Genomic DNA, 18,915 nt, shown 5'->3' on the forward strand with positions numbered 1-18,915 from the left:
TCAGAGAAGGCAATGGCACCCCACTCCAGTACTCTTGCCTGGAAAATCCCATGGATGGAGGAGCCTGGTAGGCTGTAGTCCATGGGGTCGCGAAGACTTGGGCACGACTAAGCGACTTCACTTTCACTTTTCACTTTCATGCATTGGAGAAGGAAATGGCAACCCACTCCAGTGTTCTTGCCTGGAGAATCCCAGGGACGGAGGAGCCTGATGGGCTGCCGTCTGTGGGGTCGCACAGAGTCAGACATGACTGAAGCGACTTAGCAGCAGCAGCAGCAGGTTGGTCATAGCTTTTCTTCCAAGAAGCAAGCGTCTTTTAATTTCATGACTGCAGTCACCATCTGCAGTGATTTTGGAGACTGAAAAAATAAAGTCTCTCACTGTTTCCATTGTTTCCCCATCTGTTGGCCCTGAAGTGATGGGACCAGATGCCACGATCTTAGTTTTCTGAATGTTGAGTTTCAAGCCAGCTTTTTCACTCTCCTGTTTCACTTTCATCAAGACGCTCTTTAGTTCTTCTTTGCTTTCTGCCATAAGTGTGATGTCATCTGTATATCTGAGGTTATTGATATTTCTCCTGGAAATCTTGATTCCAGCTTGTGCTTCATCCAATTTGGCATTTCTCATGATGTACTCTGCATATAATTTAAATAAGCACGGTGACAATACACAGCCTTGACATACTCCTTTCCCGATTTGGAACCAGTCTTTTGTTCCATGTCCAGTTCTATCTGTTGCTTCTTGACCTGTATACAGATTTCTCAGGATGCAGGTAAGGTGGTCTGTTATTCCTGTCTCTTTAAGAATTTTCCACAGTTTGTTGTGATCCATACAATCAAAGGCTTTGGCATAGTCAATAAAGCAGAAGTGGATGTTTTTCTGCAACTCTTATTTTTCGATGATCCAATGGATGTTGGCAGTTTGATCTTTTCTAAATCCACCTTGAACATCTGGAAGTTCATGGTTCACATACTGTTGAAGCCTGGCTTGGAGAATTTTGAGGATTACTTTGCTAGCATGTGAGATGAGTGCAATTGTGAGGTAGTTTGAACATTCTTTGGCATTGCCTTTCTTCGGAATTGGAATGAAAACTGACCTTTTCCAGTCCTGTGGCCACTGCTGAGTTTTCCAAATTTGCTGGCATATTGAATGCAGCACTTTCATAGCATCATCAGGATTTGAAGTAGCTCAACGGGAATTCCATCACCTCCACTAGCTTTGTTTGTAGTGATGCTTCCTAAGGCCCAGTTGACTTTGCATTCAAGGATGTCCTGGCTTTAGGTCAGTGATCACACAATCATTGTTATCTGGGTCATGAAGATTTTTGTATAGTTCTTCTGTGTATTCCCGCCACCTCTTCCTTTTATCTTCTGCTTCTGTTAGGTCTATACCATTTCTGTCCTTTATCGAGCCCATCTTTGCCTGAAATGTTCCCTTGGTATCTCTAATTATCTTGAAGAGATCTCTAGTCTTTCCCATTCTATTGTTTTCCTCTATTTCTTTGCACTGATCACTGAGGAGGCTTTGTTATCTCTCCTTGCTATTCTTTGGAACTCTGTATTCAAATGGGTGTATCTTTCCTTTTCTCCTTTGCCTTTAGTTTCTCTTCCTTTCCCAGCTATTTGTTAGGCTTCCTCAGACAACCTTTTGCTTTTTTTGCATGTCTTTTTCTTGGGGATGGTCTTGATCACTGCCTCCTGTACATTGTCACGGAACTCCATCCATAGTTCTTCAGGCGCTCTATCAGATCTGCCATTTCCTATCTAACATGCTCTCTGAGCCTGTACATTTTGCATCTGTAAAATGGAAGCAATAATACTGACCATGCAGGCTTCTCAGGGTTAGAGAGAGATCTGTGCATAGAGTCTGGTGCAGCTCCTGACACCTGGCTGCCTTAACAAAGCATACAGTCTAGGGGGCTTATAAACAACAGAAATTTATTTATCACAGTTTTGGAGACTGGAAGTCCCAGATCATTGTGTCAGTGTGCTGGGATTCTCGTGAGAGTCTTCTTCCTGGCTGCAGAATGGCAACTTATCATATCATCACATGGGGGAGAAATTCTTTGGGGTCCCCTTGTAGAGCACTAATCCCATTCCTGAGCATTCCAGCCTCATTTTCGCCCAAAGCCTCACCTCCAAATGCCATCACAGTAGGGTGAAGAGTTTTAACATGTCAATGGGGAGTGGGGCACATTTGTTCCCTGACACTTGGAAGTGGGCAGTAACTGATAGCTGCCAGATCCCTGTGCCTGTTATCCTGGACCCAGTTCCTGCTAGGTGCAGTGGATGTTTATCAGGAGAACAACCCCTGGAACGATTTGGTAGTCAACCTTCCCCATTCTTGGATCAAACTGACTGGCTAAATCAAGTATGACAAGCATGTAAAAAGTGGGCCCTGGCAGAGGCCATTCTGAGCACTGTGGCCTTTCCCAGTCCTAAGCTTCCTGTTCCAGGGCCCTGTACAGTCAGCACTGTTGGGTCCCTTCAGTTTCCAGCTGCCCATCCTACCCTTCCTCTGCCCAGGAGCTAGTTGCGAACAATACAGGAAGATGTCAAGCTTCCCTGGTGCCTCAGCAGTAAAGAATCTTTCTGCAATGCAGGAGACCCGGGAAGATCCCCTGGAGAAGGAAATGACAACCCACTCCAGTCTTCTTGCCTGGAAAATCCCATGGACAGAGGAGCCTGGCAGTCTACAGTCCATGGGATAGCAAGGACACAACTGAGTGACTAAACCACCAGCAGCACGTGAGGGTGTCACGGGAGGGATTCCTGTCTAGATCGGGGTGTGTGATGAGGACTGTGTAGGACCCATTCCAAACCTCTGGCGCCGGGGTTGATGCAGCCCTCCCTGACCAGATGCCCAGCAAGTTGCCTGAAGTCTTTGCAAGCAGACATCTCTTCAGAAAAGTCATTCTTGGTAGAGTGATCCTCTTCCAGCACGATTCCACCCAGTGCCTTTCTCAGTGTATTCCTGAAATATCAAGGCTGCCTTCGAGAATACAATCTTCAAACAAAATCCTGTCCCCTCATTGGGCATAGACTGATTCGTTAGCTCTGTATGGTTTGAAATGAGTTTGTCTGCAGTGATGCTAACTTGATTGTACCTCTCTGCCTCCCTCCTCTCTCCTGTCTGTCCATCTCCCTCCACCACACACCCCCCCACCCACACATTACTTGAAAAAGTATTCCTGAACTCAGAATAAAAGCACCATGGCTCCCACGTGCTGTAGGAAAGACAGTCTTGAATACAAGTTCACTGTTGATTCCAGAAAGGTACAAAATGCTCTCTTCCTGAGATTTTAGTTGATTATTACTGTTGGTGGCTGACTACCAGAGTAAAAACAACTGACATTAGCCTTAATAACCGTCTCTCTCGCACAAAAATGTGTGAGGTGAGTAATGCAGATCAGGTGACTGGAGGGTGAGGAGGTGCGGCCCGTGCAGAGATCAGACCTGGCAGGATGGACGCATCAGTCACCCAGTGTGTGTTAGGAGAGTGTGACGAGGCGTCCACACTTGTCAGGTTGCATCACCTTCCAGCTAAATTGAGTGTCCTGTAGACTCCAGACTGCTCAAAGCCAGGAAACAGCCTTTGCATTGTCATCACGAAGGCTCGTGAGCATGAGCTGATTTTGAGAATGTTCCAGGGACAGTCAAAACACGGAGTCTTCCAGGGTCTCAAATCCAGCCTCCTCCACATAACTTATGACTTCAGTTTCACTGGAACCAGTTTTCTGCAAAACAAATAATCCTTCCTTAGATATTTTATAGAGAACTTTTCCATTCTTTGAATTTCTTTACAGTTGGTTTCAAGTCATTTTGCTCTTAAAAATAGTAAATGTTCACTGAAGAAAATATAGAAATGAAGTAGGAAGAAAAGACCAAAAAACACCCATAAACTTACCTCCCAAGCACAATCCACTATCTCTTCAGCCCTTTTCTCTAGCTGTTATCTTTACAGTTACAGGAAGAGCTTTATAAGTTGATTGCTTTTTGTGCAACATCATATCATATTTTAAGTTACGTACAGCCAGCCCTTTGTATCCACTGGTTTCACTCTTTTATATAAGGGACTCTAGCACCTGCGGACACTGGTGCCCCCCAGGATCTCCTGGAGCCATTCCCCCTGCAGATGCTGAAGCATGACTGTATGTTTTTTGGCTGTATCATTTTGAATAGCTTCATAGTACACTATCCACAGTTCACTAAAGTCTTCCCCTAAATTGGTGTATTGTGTCCTATTTTGGCTATTATAAATAATGCTAATATTAATTATAAAATTCGTGACCAAAAATAAACTTCCTGTAAGAAATCATATTCCTTCACCTTCTTTACTCATTCAGTGTATTTTTTTCCATATTTTTAATTGAAGTATATTTGATTTACAATGTAGTGCTAATTTCTGCTTCACAGCAAAGTGACTCAGTTGTAAAATATATATGTTGTTTTTTATATTGTTTTCCATTATGCTTATTACAGGATATTGAATATAGTTCCTTGTGCTGTATGTTAGGGTCTTGTTTATCCATTCTAAATGGAACCGTTTGTATCTACCAACACCAGTCTCCCAGCCCATCCATCTCCCTCATCTCCTCCCTCTCCCTAAAGTCTTTTCTCTATGTATATGAGACTGTTTCTGTCTTGTAGATAGGTTTATATGTGCCATATTCTAGATTCCATGTGTAAGTAACATCATATGAGATTTCTCTGTTTCTTACTTCACTTAGTATGTTAATCTCTGGTTGCATCCATGTCACCGCAAATGGCATTATTTCATTCTTTTTTATGGCTGGATAGTATTCCATTGTATATATGTACCACATCTTCTTTATCCATTCATCTGTCGATGGGCATTTAGGTTGCTCCCATGTCTTGGCTATTGTAAATCATGCTGCTATGAACATAGGGGTGCATGCATCATTTTGGATTAAGAATTTTATCTGGATAAATGGCCCAGGAGCGAGATTGCTAGATCACGTGGTAATTCTGTGTTTAGTTTTCTAAGGAACCTCCATACTTTTGACAGTGTCTGTACCAACCTACAAGTCCCGCCAACAATGTAGAAGTCATTCAGTATGTTTCTAATACCTACTCTGCACTGGCAAAGGAGCCTGGTGGGCTGTGATCCATAGGATCACAAATTGTTGAACACAACTGAAACGACTTAGCACAACTCTGCACTGGGCACCACGTGATGCACTGAATGTGCAGTGATGACCAAGCAGCCATGCTCTCTGCCTATGTATTTTGAGTGGTTTGTGATCTACTTAATCTTGGAAGGAACTCTCTCCAGTTGCCAGTATTGAAACAAAGAATGGCTGGAAACCAGTCTTTAACAAATGGAAACTTAGAATAAGGGTTTTTTTTTTTTAAGTGAGCCGTTTTTATTGTTCAGCCAACTCATTCCCCTCCTTGCTCCCTCCCTCTCCTTCCCTGAGTCTCTTGAGTGTAAAAAAATAATTTCTGACTCAAGCCTGGACAAGCAAAGATGTGTGTAATGGTCTCTCTGGGATGGTAGCCACCCTCTGAATCCCAGGACTCTGGGTACCAGCATCAAGTTCAGAGGAGCCAGCAGTGATGAAAAGTGGAGGGTTTTCTTTCCCATCAGCAGAAGGCTTCCTGTTGGTTTGTCAATAGCTCTAAAGGGCCCCCTCATCATCATTGTAGCAGAGGCCCCCAAAGTGGACTGGCCAGGCGATGCTTTGAGAGGTCGAGGCTGGGACGCTGCTGCCTGGGCCCCAGCCATGGTCAGCTCTGTCCTGGGTCACTTGCCTCCCCAGGTGGAGGGTGTGGGCCGTAGAACTGACAGCAGAAGATGATGCTTCATTTCCCAGTTCTCCGTGCTCATTGCCTGCTTTTGTAAATAAAGTTTTATTGTCCAGAGCTATTTGTATAATGTCTGTGGTTGATTTCACAGTATGACTGCATAATAAACATTTGGCCCTTAAACGTATACTATCTTGCTCTTTATAGAAAGCCCCCTGGCCCCTGATGTAAATATCCATTCAGTTTAAGGACAGATTTGACAAGCAACTGAACATCAATACACTGAACAGCACAAGACCTCTAAATAAATAAGGTGAGATGTTGAAAGACTCATTACTGGTAAGATGTTCCTTCTCTCTAAAATCACCTGATCAGGATCCCAGCAGCCTTTTTTGTTGAAATCGATAAACTGTCTCTGAAGTTTGTGCTAAGTCACTTCATTTGTGTCTAACTCTGTGTGACCCCATGGATTGTGGCCTGCCAGGCTCCTTTGTCCATTGGATTCTCCAGGCAAGAATACTGGTGTGTGTTGCCATGCCATATGAAAATAAAAAGGACTTGGAATAACCAAAACAACTTTGAACAGTCATGTTTGGAAGTTTTAAACTGCCTGGTCTCCAGGTTTACAATAAAGCTTCAGTTTCAAGACAGTGTTGTATTGGCATACAGATAGACAGTAATCGAGAAATAGACACACATGCATGTCGTTGCTTACTGTCAGCAAAGACACCAAGGCAATTCACTAGAGAAAGGATTACTTCAAAGGATTACTTCTCCCACTTGATGCTAGAACAATTGAACACATGTTAATAAGTGAGTGAGTGGTACACCTAAGTGCTCTGAGTGCATAAATGGCACCTACAAAAACATATTTGGGGAAGTCGTTTGCCTGCTCTAGGGTTCTTTATATTTAGAAACTAGGGAAAATTCCTCTGAAAAACTTAGGGGTACTCAGGGGCAGAAACATGAATTCTTAAAATGTCAGAGTTAAACAGGTCAGTGGACGCATCTATGCCTGTTACTGTACAGAAGAGGAAGTCATATCTCATGGGGTTGAAGGAATTGCCCAAGGTCAGTTAAAACATGGCTGATAGAAAATAAAAATTCAGCTTTTCTGACTGGTGAGGATGCTCATAATTGAGTAGGACCTTTGCAATATTCAGAGATTGTAATGAACATGTATTAAAACAATCAGCCAGAGAGCAGGGTGACTAAAGCAATATGAAGACATCTGGCCTCCTGGGTAAAAGCCCTTTCTTGTAACATGGAAAACAAGTGGCTCAGTGACAGGACCCTGTCCCTGGGCAGATAGGACATTAGAGAACCTTCAGTATTACCTCATTGTTGATGATTACAAAGAAATCGTTAATATTACTCTTCGGCCCTGGAACAGGCGGAAACAACTTGGTCCATACGTGGCATCTGAAAACAGAGTGAAGGAGGGAGAGATGAGCAGAAGCAGCCTTTCTTGTGCTTCAGTAGCTGCTGTAAACAGTGACCTGGTTAATCCCCAAACCTGCCAATCAGTAAATTCAAAATCTTCATCCACAAAGACTTCCAAGTACCTACTTTGTAATAATAGTTGAAGATATAGGGGTACTGCAAGGCTTTGATGTGACTTCTGATCCAAGAACGACAAAATGGCAACTGCTTCGTGTTGGTACGTGTGGTCAGACCTGATTTCTGACGGTGAGGGACATCAGATGTGTGGGGTTCCAGGTCACCTATGGTGCTCATGAGCCCTTCCTCCTCTGTGTTGGCTCTCGGTCTACTTTTTTTCTCTCTTCTAAATTGCCGCCACCACCACCACCACCCCCCGGTATAGATACCATCTTATATAACATTTAAAATAGTGAAGCTGTTTAAGATAAGTCATTTTCTTTATTAAGGTTTTTTTTTTTTTTTGATGTGGACCATTTTTTAAGTCTTTAACTTGTTACAATATTGCTTATTTAAAAAAAAAAAGTTTTAGTTTTCTGACTGTGAGGCATGTGGGATCTTAGCTCACTCATCAGGAATCAGAACCACACCCCCTGCACTGGAAGGCAAAGTCTTAACCACTGGACCTCCAGGGAAGTCCCCTAAAAGTCATTTTCTAAACTATGAAAAAGCTAAGATAGAATATGTTCTGCAGCCTCCTAAGTGGCACTTGACCTTCCTGGACGCCAGAGGGTTGAGAAGTTCCTACTTTGGAACTTTTAGGCTTTGGCAGGCTCTAGGATTGGTTGCCAAATCTGCAAGATACTGTAGAATCTGGGAACGATGGGCTACTCTGGGGCTAGATGACAGAAGGGCCAGGCTAGGACTCGATACCTCATAACTGGGGATGATAACACAGGAGGCACTGTGGTGACTTCAGCACCCAGAGGCTGCCTTCCTTTCCCTTAGATGTAACAGACGTGCCCTGGGGGCTCAACGGAAGCACCTAAGAACTGAGTGGAAGACAGTCAAGGAAGCAAAAGAACACAAATGTGAAACCTTCACAGAAATTAGCAGACTGTTGGCAAATTCAAGAAGGGGACATCCAGTGACTGAGGCTATATTGAGCTCTGTCCAGTTTCTGTAAATCACCTGTTTCCCAGTTTTTTATTTAGTCCACACTCATCTTGGAAAGGCTGTCAAGGAAGACACAAAAATACTGTAGATTCCACCTGATAACAAGAGCCCTCCATCCAGTGTGCGCCTGGCAAGAATGTAATTCAATATTCAGATCCCAGTGAAAGCACCCAAAATAAAAGGAATACCTACATTCTGCAGATGAGTGAGAAAATTAACAAGATGAAGCAGATGGTCATCATAACTGCAATAAGAAACCACTCTGTCCAGGGCTTCTGATCATCCTTCCCTAATGAAAAAAGAAAGAAAAATCAGAACTAGAATTAGCATTGAGAGAAATGACGACAGTAGGGCATCAAGAGGCTTGGGTCTGAGTTGCAGGTGCTGCGTGATGCTTAACTTTCCCGAGTCTTAGATTTCTTATCTGTAAAGGGTAACAGGCATCTCAAAGAGCCGATAGGAGAGTGAAATGCAACAATGGCAATGAGACTATTTTTAATCTTGAAACACTATTTAATCACTGAACAGGTATTTATGGGATATATTCTAGGTAATATGCCACCTGGATCTTGGCGTTTAGCGCTTTGGGTGAGTCATGAGGATTTTAGATGAAAAAGCTGTAAAAATGTAAGCCTAATCAGTAACCTAATTGTGTTGCAATCAAAATATCTTACAAAGTTGGACTTTTAGAGGAAGTACAGTATGGAATAATACTTGTAGGTAACAACAAAGGTATCAAACTCTGTTGAAAGTACTTTACAATCTTGTTGTTTAGTTGCCAAGTCATGTCTGACTGTGGTCCTGTGGACTGCATCACACCAGGCTTCCCTGACCTCCACTATCTCCCAGAGTTTGCTCATATTCATGTCCATTGAGTCAGTGATGTTATCTAACCATCTTATCCTCTGCCACCCTCTAGTCCTCAATCTTTCCCAGCATTTATAGTCTTACAATTTACAATCTTAATTGTCCTCAAAGCAGGTCTTGGAATCATGTCCATTTCACAGATAGGGACTTAGATGCTAACTGCCCTGATTCAGTACAGAAAGTGTAAATGCCGTCCGACTCAAGTTAAATTTCCTTCTAATCTACATTCAGGGGGTAGATCTTTCTATGGGCTTTAATGATAGCTTTGGGTGTGTGTGTGTGTGTTTTCATTTAAGGTACTGGAAATGCATTCAAGAAAAACCAAATGGTGGTTAGGGAATAATCTGCTTACTAAACTTCCTGATTCATTTTTAGAGAAGATGAAAATATCACATTATCTCTTGAATATACTGGCCTTTCTGTGTTTGTTTATTCCTTTATTCACCCATCTAGTCAATATTTATTGAGCTCCTAGAGTTGACTCATTGGAAAAGACTGTGATGCTGGGAGAGATTGGGGGCAGGAGGAGAAGGGGACGACAGAGGATGAGATGGCTGGATGGCATCGCTAACTCGATGGATGTGAGTCTGAGTGAACTCCGGGAGTTGGTGATGGACAGGGAGGCCTGGCATGCTGCGATTCTTGGGGTCGCAAAGAGTCGGACACGACTGAGCGACTGATCTGATCTGATTGTGTATTGGACTCTATACAGCTTGCCGGGAGACAGCGTTAAAAGAACCCATTTGAGACTTCTCTTCCTGCAGTTGAGGGAAGAACTTGCTAAGTAAATAAAGACACAGGTAATTCAGTGACAGCAGCTCTAAATGCAGGGGTGAGACAGACACAGCTCACCAGGAGGTCCTAATACTCAGTTTGCCATTAATAGTTGCTTCTATAAAATGAGGAGTAAATGTAAGTGCAATTTTCAAGTCCTTGTAAATATCTTAAGACTTGGGAAAAAACCCCAAATACATAAAACTCAAATCTTTCAAGGTGTCAGGATGGAGAGATGTCTTGAGGATTTAATGCTCGTGATTCCAGTGTTGCTTTGATCTCTTGCACTATTTTTTTTTTTTTTTGCCTCCTGAGAACTCTTACTTGGGGTTGATCCTCTACCTCCCAAAAGCTTTAATCTCTCCTCCTTCGTCTTTCCCCTTCTGCTTTCAGATATTCATAGAACCCTTTATCTTTAAGGCATTATTTTACTTTGCCATCTCTCTCTCAGTGATCATCAAATACCATCTTACTTTATTTCCTAGACTCATTTGTTGAATGAGAAATTCAGGCAGCTTCATTTTCCCATCTCAGAAACCACTTTTTAAAATCCCAGATGACTTCCTCCTGGTTGAAGCCAAAGGATGGTTGGTTTCTTTTTGCAACTTTATATTCCCTGACCTTCCTCTGAATTTCAGACTTGATGGTTATGCCCACCTGGAAACCAAGCCACTGAATCCTCCACTCAGATCTTCCTCTGCTTCGATATAATTTCCTTCCCTCCTTCTTAATTTCAGCTGGCCCTCTCAGCTCAACCGTGATCTCTTGGTGTTTTTCCACCGTAATCTGTTCTTTGAACTTTGAAAAGTTTGTTGAGCACAGCTTCGTCTTTTAATTCCATGGCTTCTTCTCCTGCCCCTTTATTCCTGCCCATCTCTTGGTCTGGATCTGAGATTGCCCAAAGGTGGAACCCACTGGGATGTGCCTCAAAGCTGACAACATTCAAAACTAAACTCAAACCCTTCTTCGCATCAAAGCAGCTTCCCTCATGACCTCTCCCTTTTGGTCTTCACTCTTCCAAGTTCCCAAACTGGAGTCCTTGAAAGTTACTTTGATTCTCCTCAACCACTGTAGACCCCACCTCCTTTCCTCACTGGTTCTGTTTACATCAGTGCCTCACAGCCAACCATAAATGCGAGCGAGGCATGCTTTTGTCTATGGCGCAGTTTACACCAGTGGATCACACTAACCATAATTGTGAGAGTCATGCTTTTGTCTACGCCTTTGCCTAGTCTTGTTGTGAAGGTGGCCATTCCGGACCTCAGCTTCCTCATTTGTAAAAACAAGGGAGTTGAAATAGGACCCGTAAGAATGCTCTCAATCCAGCACATTTTCTAGTACCCTGACTCAGTCTAGGGCACCATCATTCTGTGTATCCTGATCTCTCACATAATTAATTTTAGTATATTTTCACTGGTGAAAGTAGTAGAAGAGAATAAAAGAGAAAAGTCAGCAGTAACCAGCAGTCACCAATAGGTTATTTTCTATACACATTTTTACATTCACTTTTTAGGTACCGGACACTCTGCAAAGGGCTTCCTGTGTAATCTCAGTTGAATTCTCAAAGCAGCACTTCAGGGTGGGCACTGCCATCCACATCTGATGGATGGAGGAGCTGCAGCAGAGATGGGCGGAGCCGGGGGAGGAGCCAGGACATGCTGAGCAGCTGTGCTCTTAACCAGAGTGCAGGGGCCCCGCCCCCCAGACCCAGAATACACTGCACCGGCCGGCGCTTCACAGAACAGATCCTAAACATCCCCGTGATGTGCAGCACTGTCCTCAGCGTCCTCTTCCCGCCGGAGACCACTTCCTGCAGGGCAGCCTTGCTGTGCTGCTTCTTAGCTGCCAGAGGTGGCTGTGTTTTCAGGCTGTGTCTCCAGGAGAAGGAGGTTGCCTTGCATGCCACTACTCCTGTGGTTCCCTAGGCTTTAGTCGGGACCGAATCACTTTAAGTGATTCACTCTGACCATGGCATGTAAAAAGAAGTTTCATGTGTTTACAGCTATTTTAAACACCGGTGGTAGCCACAGTTTGCAAAATGATGAAAAACAGAGGCTCAAAAAGACAAACCTTTTGTTTTCCCAAGTACCACGGAGACTCAGTTGTTCTAGGATTAGTATTCAGTTCGCTGGGTTGTCACCAAGTGTCCTGTTAAACTTAGTTTTTACTGCACATGGCTACTATAAAGAGCAACTGGGATGAACTAGAATACCATCAAATCAAATAGTGTCTCACTTTATTTCCCACTCTGATTTCATGAATAAGGGACCCTGCCTGCCTCACTGCCCCATTTCTGAAGCTCACCCTTCCACACAGTGAGCCGTTACACAAGTTCCCTGACAAGCACATTCAGAAATTCCACACTAGTCCACATGGGATATAAATTTAGCAAGGGTTATGTCAGGAGCAGACTTCTTCCTGTTTTCAGTGGTTTAGACAGGTGAAACTTGAGTCCCGCAGGAAGAATGAGCAGTGTTGTAAACATTATCAGCGTGGTACACTGGGTCCCATTGGTGTCTAAAATTGTGCAATTCACTGCAAGCAGTGTGTCAGGCCCCGATAAGAGTGCCGTTTACTTGTGAATGTGGTTACACAAATCTTTTCAGTTAAACTACTGTCTTGCTCTTCACTTCAGTACTCGCATTAATAAGTGAAGATGCTCTATGAATTAGCAAAATTTAGAGACACAACTGATTTTATTTCTTTTGATATAAAAGTTGGTGATGCCTGCAAGGTGAGAAGCAGTCATGATTCCTGTCTGGAAGAGGTGGCACTTGAGTCATTTCTCCCCTCCTGGCTTCTGCAGTGTCCCAGTTTTGTTTTAGAACCAATCCCTTACCATCACCTGAGGACAGAACTAACCCAGACAGCAGAACTGAGGTCAGCTTTTCTTCAAAGAAAACCTGAACTGGCAGATAAATTTAGTGCAGGAAAAAGCGTTCACATATTCAGGAAAAAGCATTCACATATTCACTACCAAATGAAAACTGCCTGGGGATTATCTAATGTTACATGATTTCTTCATGCAAAAATGAGTTGAGAATCAGCTATGTGACTAAATGAATAAAAGACAGCACCTACTCTGACTTCACTGAAAGTTGAGTAGGGGAATAGTCCCCACTCACAGTATATATCCTTCAGGTGAAAATGAAGAATTTTACTTCTGTAAAAGTTCAGAGGCCCCTCAGTACATCATTCATTTGAATTTGAGGTCTCTGACATTGGAAATTCTCTGAGGAACAAGTATTTCCAGGTAACTTGAATCATTTCTCTGACTCAAGAATGACTTTTGTGCCATTGAAGCGGAAGCCACAAATGTTTCTTTTCAAGAAATTGATGAGCACTGTTTGGTTATGCAGAGGTGAGCTTTACAAAGAGGAAGTCGCAAAGCCTGTCCTGCTCAGGAGGAGAAGCAGTTTAGGCTCTGCACCTTATCCTAGGACGTTCTCCCAATATTGGCAACTTGGAGCGTTTGGGAGCTCAAGCTGCCTGGTTTCTGGTGACCTTGGCATCTTTAGTTGCTGACATCTCAGCCATTCAGCCTTGAGAATAAGGGAGCTAAAGAAATCTCTTCACATGTTGTATGATCTGGGAGTGTACGGTGGGAAAGGGAGAGAGGGGGATAGATATGATGGTGGTTGAAGATACCCAGACCCTGGACCCACAAGTCCCAGCTCTGCCTCTGGATGCTCTCAGAGCTTTGTCAAATCTTCCCCCTGCTGGTGCTGTAGCCCCACTTGTTCTTAAATTCTATGATCTTTATGGTTCAGACTGATAACTCTTAGACAGTCAGTTTGATTTGGAGGCCTGTTCCACCCTTAAGCTCTTTGTGTGAGCATGACTTTCAGGGATCCCATACTGATTTTGAATCTGATTTCAGTCTCAACCATAGGTTCTAAGGGAAAAGACTGATTAGTAGATTGATGGGGCTCTTCCAGTGAAGCAGCCATATTCGTTGTCTGTTAAGCCAAAAGGCACTGGAAGGAGTTCTCAGGACATGGACGGGGCTGGATAACTGCGAGGATGCAGATTTGTTAGTGTATGAAGCCTCCTGTGCTTGCTCCTCATTGGAGGGGGAGACTGGCATCGTTTGTGAAGGGGCCCCCAAGAGGGGTCACAGACTCACGATGCAAGCAGAAGTCATAAGCATGCCTTTCAGGTGGATGAGCTTTCTGAGACAGCTGTCAAGTGGATTTTGAGCTTCACCTGGTTTAGGGAGACAAAAAGAGGGAACCAATCCAGCCTTGTGGACAGAATGTAGATAGTGCAGGACCCAGAGCAAAATGCAGAAAACTTGTACTATGTTCATCTGGGGAAACGGGGCTCAGTGACCCCAAATATGGAAAGGACATGCCTTGGGGGTGTGGGCAAGTGCATGCGCGTGCATGTGTGTGTGTGTGTGTGTGTGTGTGTGTGTGTGTGTATACTTGTATGCACTCAGGATTCCCTAGAGGGATTGCTGCCAGACTGTTGGTCTCCAGCAGGACTTGAAGCTGAGTGGAAAACTCCTTTTTGCCATCTTCTTCTTTGCAGACTTTTCCACACAGCACCAAGGGCTGTGTGTCTTATAGGGCTCCAGGCAACCCAGAACTTTCTTCCCTGTAAGGGGTTTTCTGGGCTTTCTCTGTCCACCTGCTAAAGCAACTGAGAGCTGTCCTCACAGAGACTTAAGAAACATAAGTGAAGCACTTTGATCTGGGTTCTCCCACTTGCCACGAGAGGTGTCCCTGAGCAGGGAGCCCTCGGGAGGATCCATCACCTGCTTTGCTCAATAGGGATAAGAACTGATTGAGTTGATTGCTGTAAAGTGATCATCACAGTGCTAGTTCACAGTAGGTGTTCAATGAATCTTCTTATAACTGTGATTGTGAGTGAATACATCGTGTTCAGCAGTAAGGCACCAAGATAATTTCCCTGAATCGTCAAAGCCAGGCTAAAAATCAAGTCCTGTCAGAATCCTCAAAAGATTGAGTCATAAGCTCAGGCCTGAAGGGAAAGAAAACACTGAATATTCAGGATACTGGAGAGTAGGAGAGGGCATCAGGTGTGATGGCTCTCACCCTCCAGAAGGTCTGTGTGAAAATGAACACCATGGACAGCTCATAGGAGGTATTTAGACTAGAGGATCCTGAAGAGGTTGATGAAATCCCCATTGCTTGGTTTGCATAGAGGCTGACAGCTCACGAGCTGACAGGGTGGCCCTTTTACTGCTGCTAGCCCCTGTGCCACCCCCGCCCGCCTCCATCTTCTGTGCTGGCACTGTGACCACATCACAAAAAAAGCAGGGCATGGACCCAGCCCTGTGGCTGCATTCCAGGTCCTAGTCCATCACTTCCTAGCTCTCACTTGGGCCAATTCCTTAACCCCTCTGCATCTCTTTTCTTGCCTCTAAATTAGGAAAATCCCGTGTTTGTGAAGCTACGTAAGATAAAATAAGTGAACGTGCCGGGCACAGTGCCTGTCCCCAGAGCAGGGCCCCACCTCCCTTCTAACAGCTGGCGGGCGCATCATGAGACAGAGGTCACGCACAGAAGGCCTGGGGGGCAAGTCCAGCTTTGGGGGGCTGGACTTGAAAGCTAAGTGGGAGCTCTCTGCTCCTGACATCTGGGGACAATGAGAAAGCTCCTGCTGGCCCTCCTTCAGGCCACAGGGCTGAATTGTCCTGTGCCCCCACTGGGAACAAGTAAGCAGTGGGGTGTCAGCCTGGAAACCACAGGAGCCTGGGTGAAAGGAAGCAATGGCCCAAATCAGCCACCACATTTACCAACCCCAAATCCCCCATTGCAAAGAAAACCCGAAATTGCCACAAGTTATATCACCCTCAGGGAATACTGAGGGTGGGTTTTTCATTTTATTGGGTCAGCTTTGTATTCTTCTATCAGTTTTTGTCACTGTTGACCCAGAAGCCCACCATTTCTTCCTGAAAGCTTTGGAATTTGCAGAATTCATTTCCGGTGGAGAGTGAACCTGAGCCCTCTACCAGTGTCTCCCCTTCACCTTTCTCCTGCCTGGTTCGCTCCCTGTTCCAGCACAGTGTGAGGATTTAAAGAAAGACTGACAAATAGACTGAGCCATAGTTTTTTTCTTTTCTGAGTGCTGAGAGTGGAGCCAGCAAAGTGTAAAGTTAAGGAGGTGGATTGGAGGGCCTGGGAGCGATTTCATGTGCCCTGGGGCTGCTGTGCCGGGCTCCCTCACTCATTCACAGCCCATGAATGTCAGGTCCAAGGAAAAAGGCACTAGAGTTTCCCTGCAAGAGCCTGGCTTCCATTCCCCGCCCCCGCCCCCACCAAATCTTACTTCCCTCCCTGATTTTCTGCTTCCAGCTATTTTCATGAAGTCCTTAGAGTCCTATGAGTAATAGGTCTTGTTGTAGAAGGTGCCCTGAAAGACAGCTGCCATCCGTGTTTACCTTGACCATGCAGCTGAGCCATCTAAGAAGTGCAGTGAACTTTCTCCTCCTCCTCTGGGTGTAAGCGCTGCACATCTCAGGCCTAAAGCAATATTTTTATTTTTAACTACATTTTAATTGGTACTTGGTACCTTCGTCTGATAGACCCTGGCTTTTAGATACTGATTTCATCAAGGGCCCAGTTGTTCATTTGAGAGGCAACGCCTGTGACTGTGGAGAAGACCCATCACTGATGTGCAAGACTCAGATCCACTGAGCCTAACCAGCGACATGGCTGGGTGGATGCACGTAACACTTTTCCATGGTAAAGGCATTACTGTAGGAAACTGCTTTGGTTATTGCTTGTTTCATGCATGACATTTGAGCTTCTGGGAAGGGAGGGAGAACACGATGGACTTTAGAAAAGGAAAAGCCTCACTCAGACCACAAACCCCTCAGGAGACAGAGGGTTTTGGTAAACAGGAGATGGCAGAGATAATAAAGGAACAGAACAATCCGGAAGTTAAGAAAGTTACAAAAGGAGAAAGAAGTGTGAAAAGTGGGAAGTTAGCTCTTCAGATAAGGCAGAGAAGCCACTTGAGGAAGGGCAGCTGATAACAAGGGCAGATAAAATGAAACTGCTTCTTCCATCTGAAGAATAAATAAAAAGTATTCCGTACCCTGGAAATCCCAGCATTGGAGGACAGAGTTTCAAGGTAGACCGAGAGTGCCCAGAGGCTGGCGGACCCCTGACCACTGTGCCCTGTGTCTCTTGACTGTGCAGTGACCTTGCCAACCGAGCTGGCCAGCAGTCCTGACTCCTCCATCCTCCCTTTTCTTCAATCAAAATGTATTCATCTGGTGTCCCTCTCTTGATCAAGATCCTTGGGCTCTCATGGGTTAACTAGTCAATCGAATTTATTGCAATTTACTAATTGACTCATATGTCACCTATTTGAGAAAATTATCCATTAATAGCCACTTCTTGGCTGTTTGATAACTACTGAATTATTAAATATCTCTGGGTCTCCATTTCCCTCAAATAAGGGAGGTGGACTTAATAATATCTAACAGAGAGGTGGTATTTGAGTTGGGTCTTGGCATGAAAATGGAAGGGGAGGGCTCCAGAGTGCCATTTATGAGACAAGGTAGGAGAGGAGGAAGAATGTTGGAGGAAATGAATGGAGTGGGAACACTGCCTGGTGGGCTGCAAGCAGAGCATAATTATTGCTGCATCCTCGCGGGGTAAGGAAGAGCCTTGTGAAATGTCTCAGAGGAGCCTGGGCTTCCTATTAGTTTATTAATCATCTTGATGGCGATGGAGAGCCTGCATTGATTAAATTCACTAATGATCCTAAACTGAGCAGGGGAGTAAATTCCAGAAAGGATGGATTTATAAGGTTAGTGGTAATATTAATCAGTGCATCTTCATGACCAGGGTGGCAGTAAATGAAATAAGATTTGCCATGATGATGGCAGGGAGGCATACCTGAGGGCAAAGGATAATGAACCCAGTTCCAAACCAGGAAGCTGTTGTTTAGAAAATAATAATAGGGTGCCAGTTCTAAAGTGCAGAGTGAATAATAAATTAAAAACAAGCTTAAAATAAACTCTCATTCTAGGTCAGGCTCTCTCTCAGCACTTTGGTAGGGGGCTGTCATGGCGGGGGGTAGGGGAACCTGAAAGTGAAAGGCAGATTGGAAAGAACTTACAAAGGAGGAAATTCACCTGTTACAGGGAGGAAGCTGAGACCTGGGGAGGTTAGGGCTGACTGACTAGGTCAGGGGCAGCCACTCTGTCCCCTGCAGGGTGACAGTAGATGGCCCTGCCTTCGGAGGACTAAGATAGTCTGTCTCTGCTTACAGTCTCTGATTACTTGGCTCATGAAATATTATCTCTGCATCTCTAACTTCAGTCAGAGAGCTAGACGCTGCCACAGCCACGGCTAAAACCTAGATCTCCTGATTTGTGTCTCGCTTTCTTCCTCTCTAAGTTCTAAACTCTTCACAGTCAACACTGATGAGAATTCAGAACACAAAGGCTAAAACATCAGAACTGGCTCCACAGCCAAGGTACCCACCATGGTCTCCAAGTTAGTTTGAGGTCCTCCAACAGCACTGAGAAAAAATAAAAATCTCTGAAACTGTGTGTGCAGTAATGTTGGGAAGACACCTGGAAATATCAGTACTTTGGGGCCAGTGATTTTTGTACCTTTGGGGAATAACAAAGCATTAAGACAAAATCCCACCAAATGCAGGTAATCAAAATTAAGCTTCCACTATGTGCAGAGTACATCATGAGAAACGCTGGGCTGGAAGAAGCACAAGCTGGAATCAAGATTGCCGGGAGAAATATCAATAACCTCAGATATGCAGATGATACCACCCTTATGGCAGAAAGTGAAGAGGAACTAAAAAGCCTCTTGATGAAGGTGAAAGAGGAGAGTGAAAAAGTTGGCTTAAAACTCAACATTCAGAAAACTAAGATCATGGCATCTGGTCCCTTCACTTCATGGGAAATAGATGGGGAAACAGTGGAAACAGTGTCAGACTTTTTTGGGGG

General features: G+C 44.3%; 1 protein-coding gene across 1 annotated transcript in view; it reads right to left on the minus strand.

Annotated features, from left to right (window-relative positions):
• Positions 1–2,695: 2,695 nt before the first annotated feature.
• The window catches only part of IL5RA (interleukin 5 receptor, alpha), a 37,460-nt gene continuing 21,240 nt past the window's right edge, over positions 2,696–18,915 (minus strand). The window contains exons 9-11 of the mRNA XM_010862026.1: positions 8,517–8,613; positions 7,106–7,190; positions 2,696–3,736 (exon numbers count right to left, since the gene is read on the minus strand). Of these exons, the coding sequence (XP_010860328.1) occupies positions 3,656–3,736; positions 7,106–7,190; positions 8,517–8,613 (263 nt within the window). The 3' untranslated portion in view covers positions 2,696–3,655. The remainder of the gene's footprint in view (positions 3,737–7,105; positions 7,191–8,516; positions 8,614–18,915) is intronic.

Source organism: Bison bison, unplaced genomic scaffold (genome assembly GCF_000754665.1).
Source record: "Bison bison bison isolate TAMUID 2011002044 unplaced genomic scaffold, Bison_UMD1.0 scf7180017864474, whole genome shotgun sequence".
Classification (NCBI taxonomy): domain Eukaryota; kingdom Metazoa; phylum Chordata; class Mammalia; order Artiodactyla; family Bovidae; genus Bison; species Bison bison.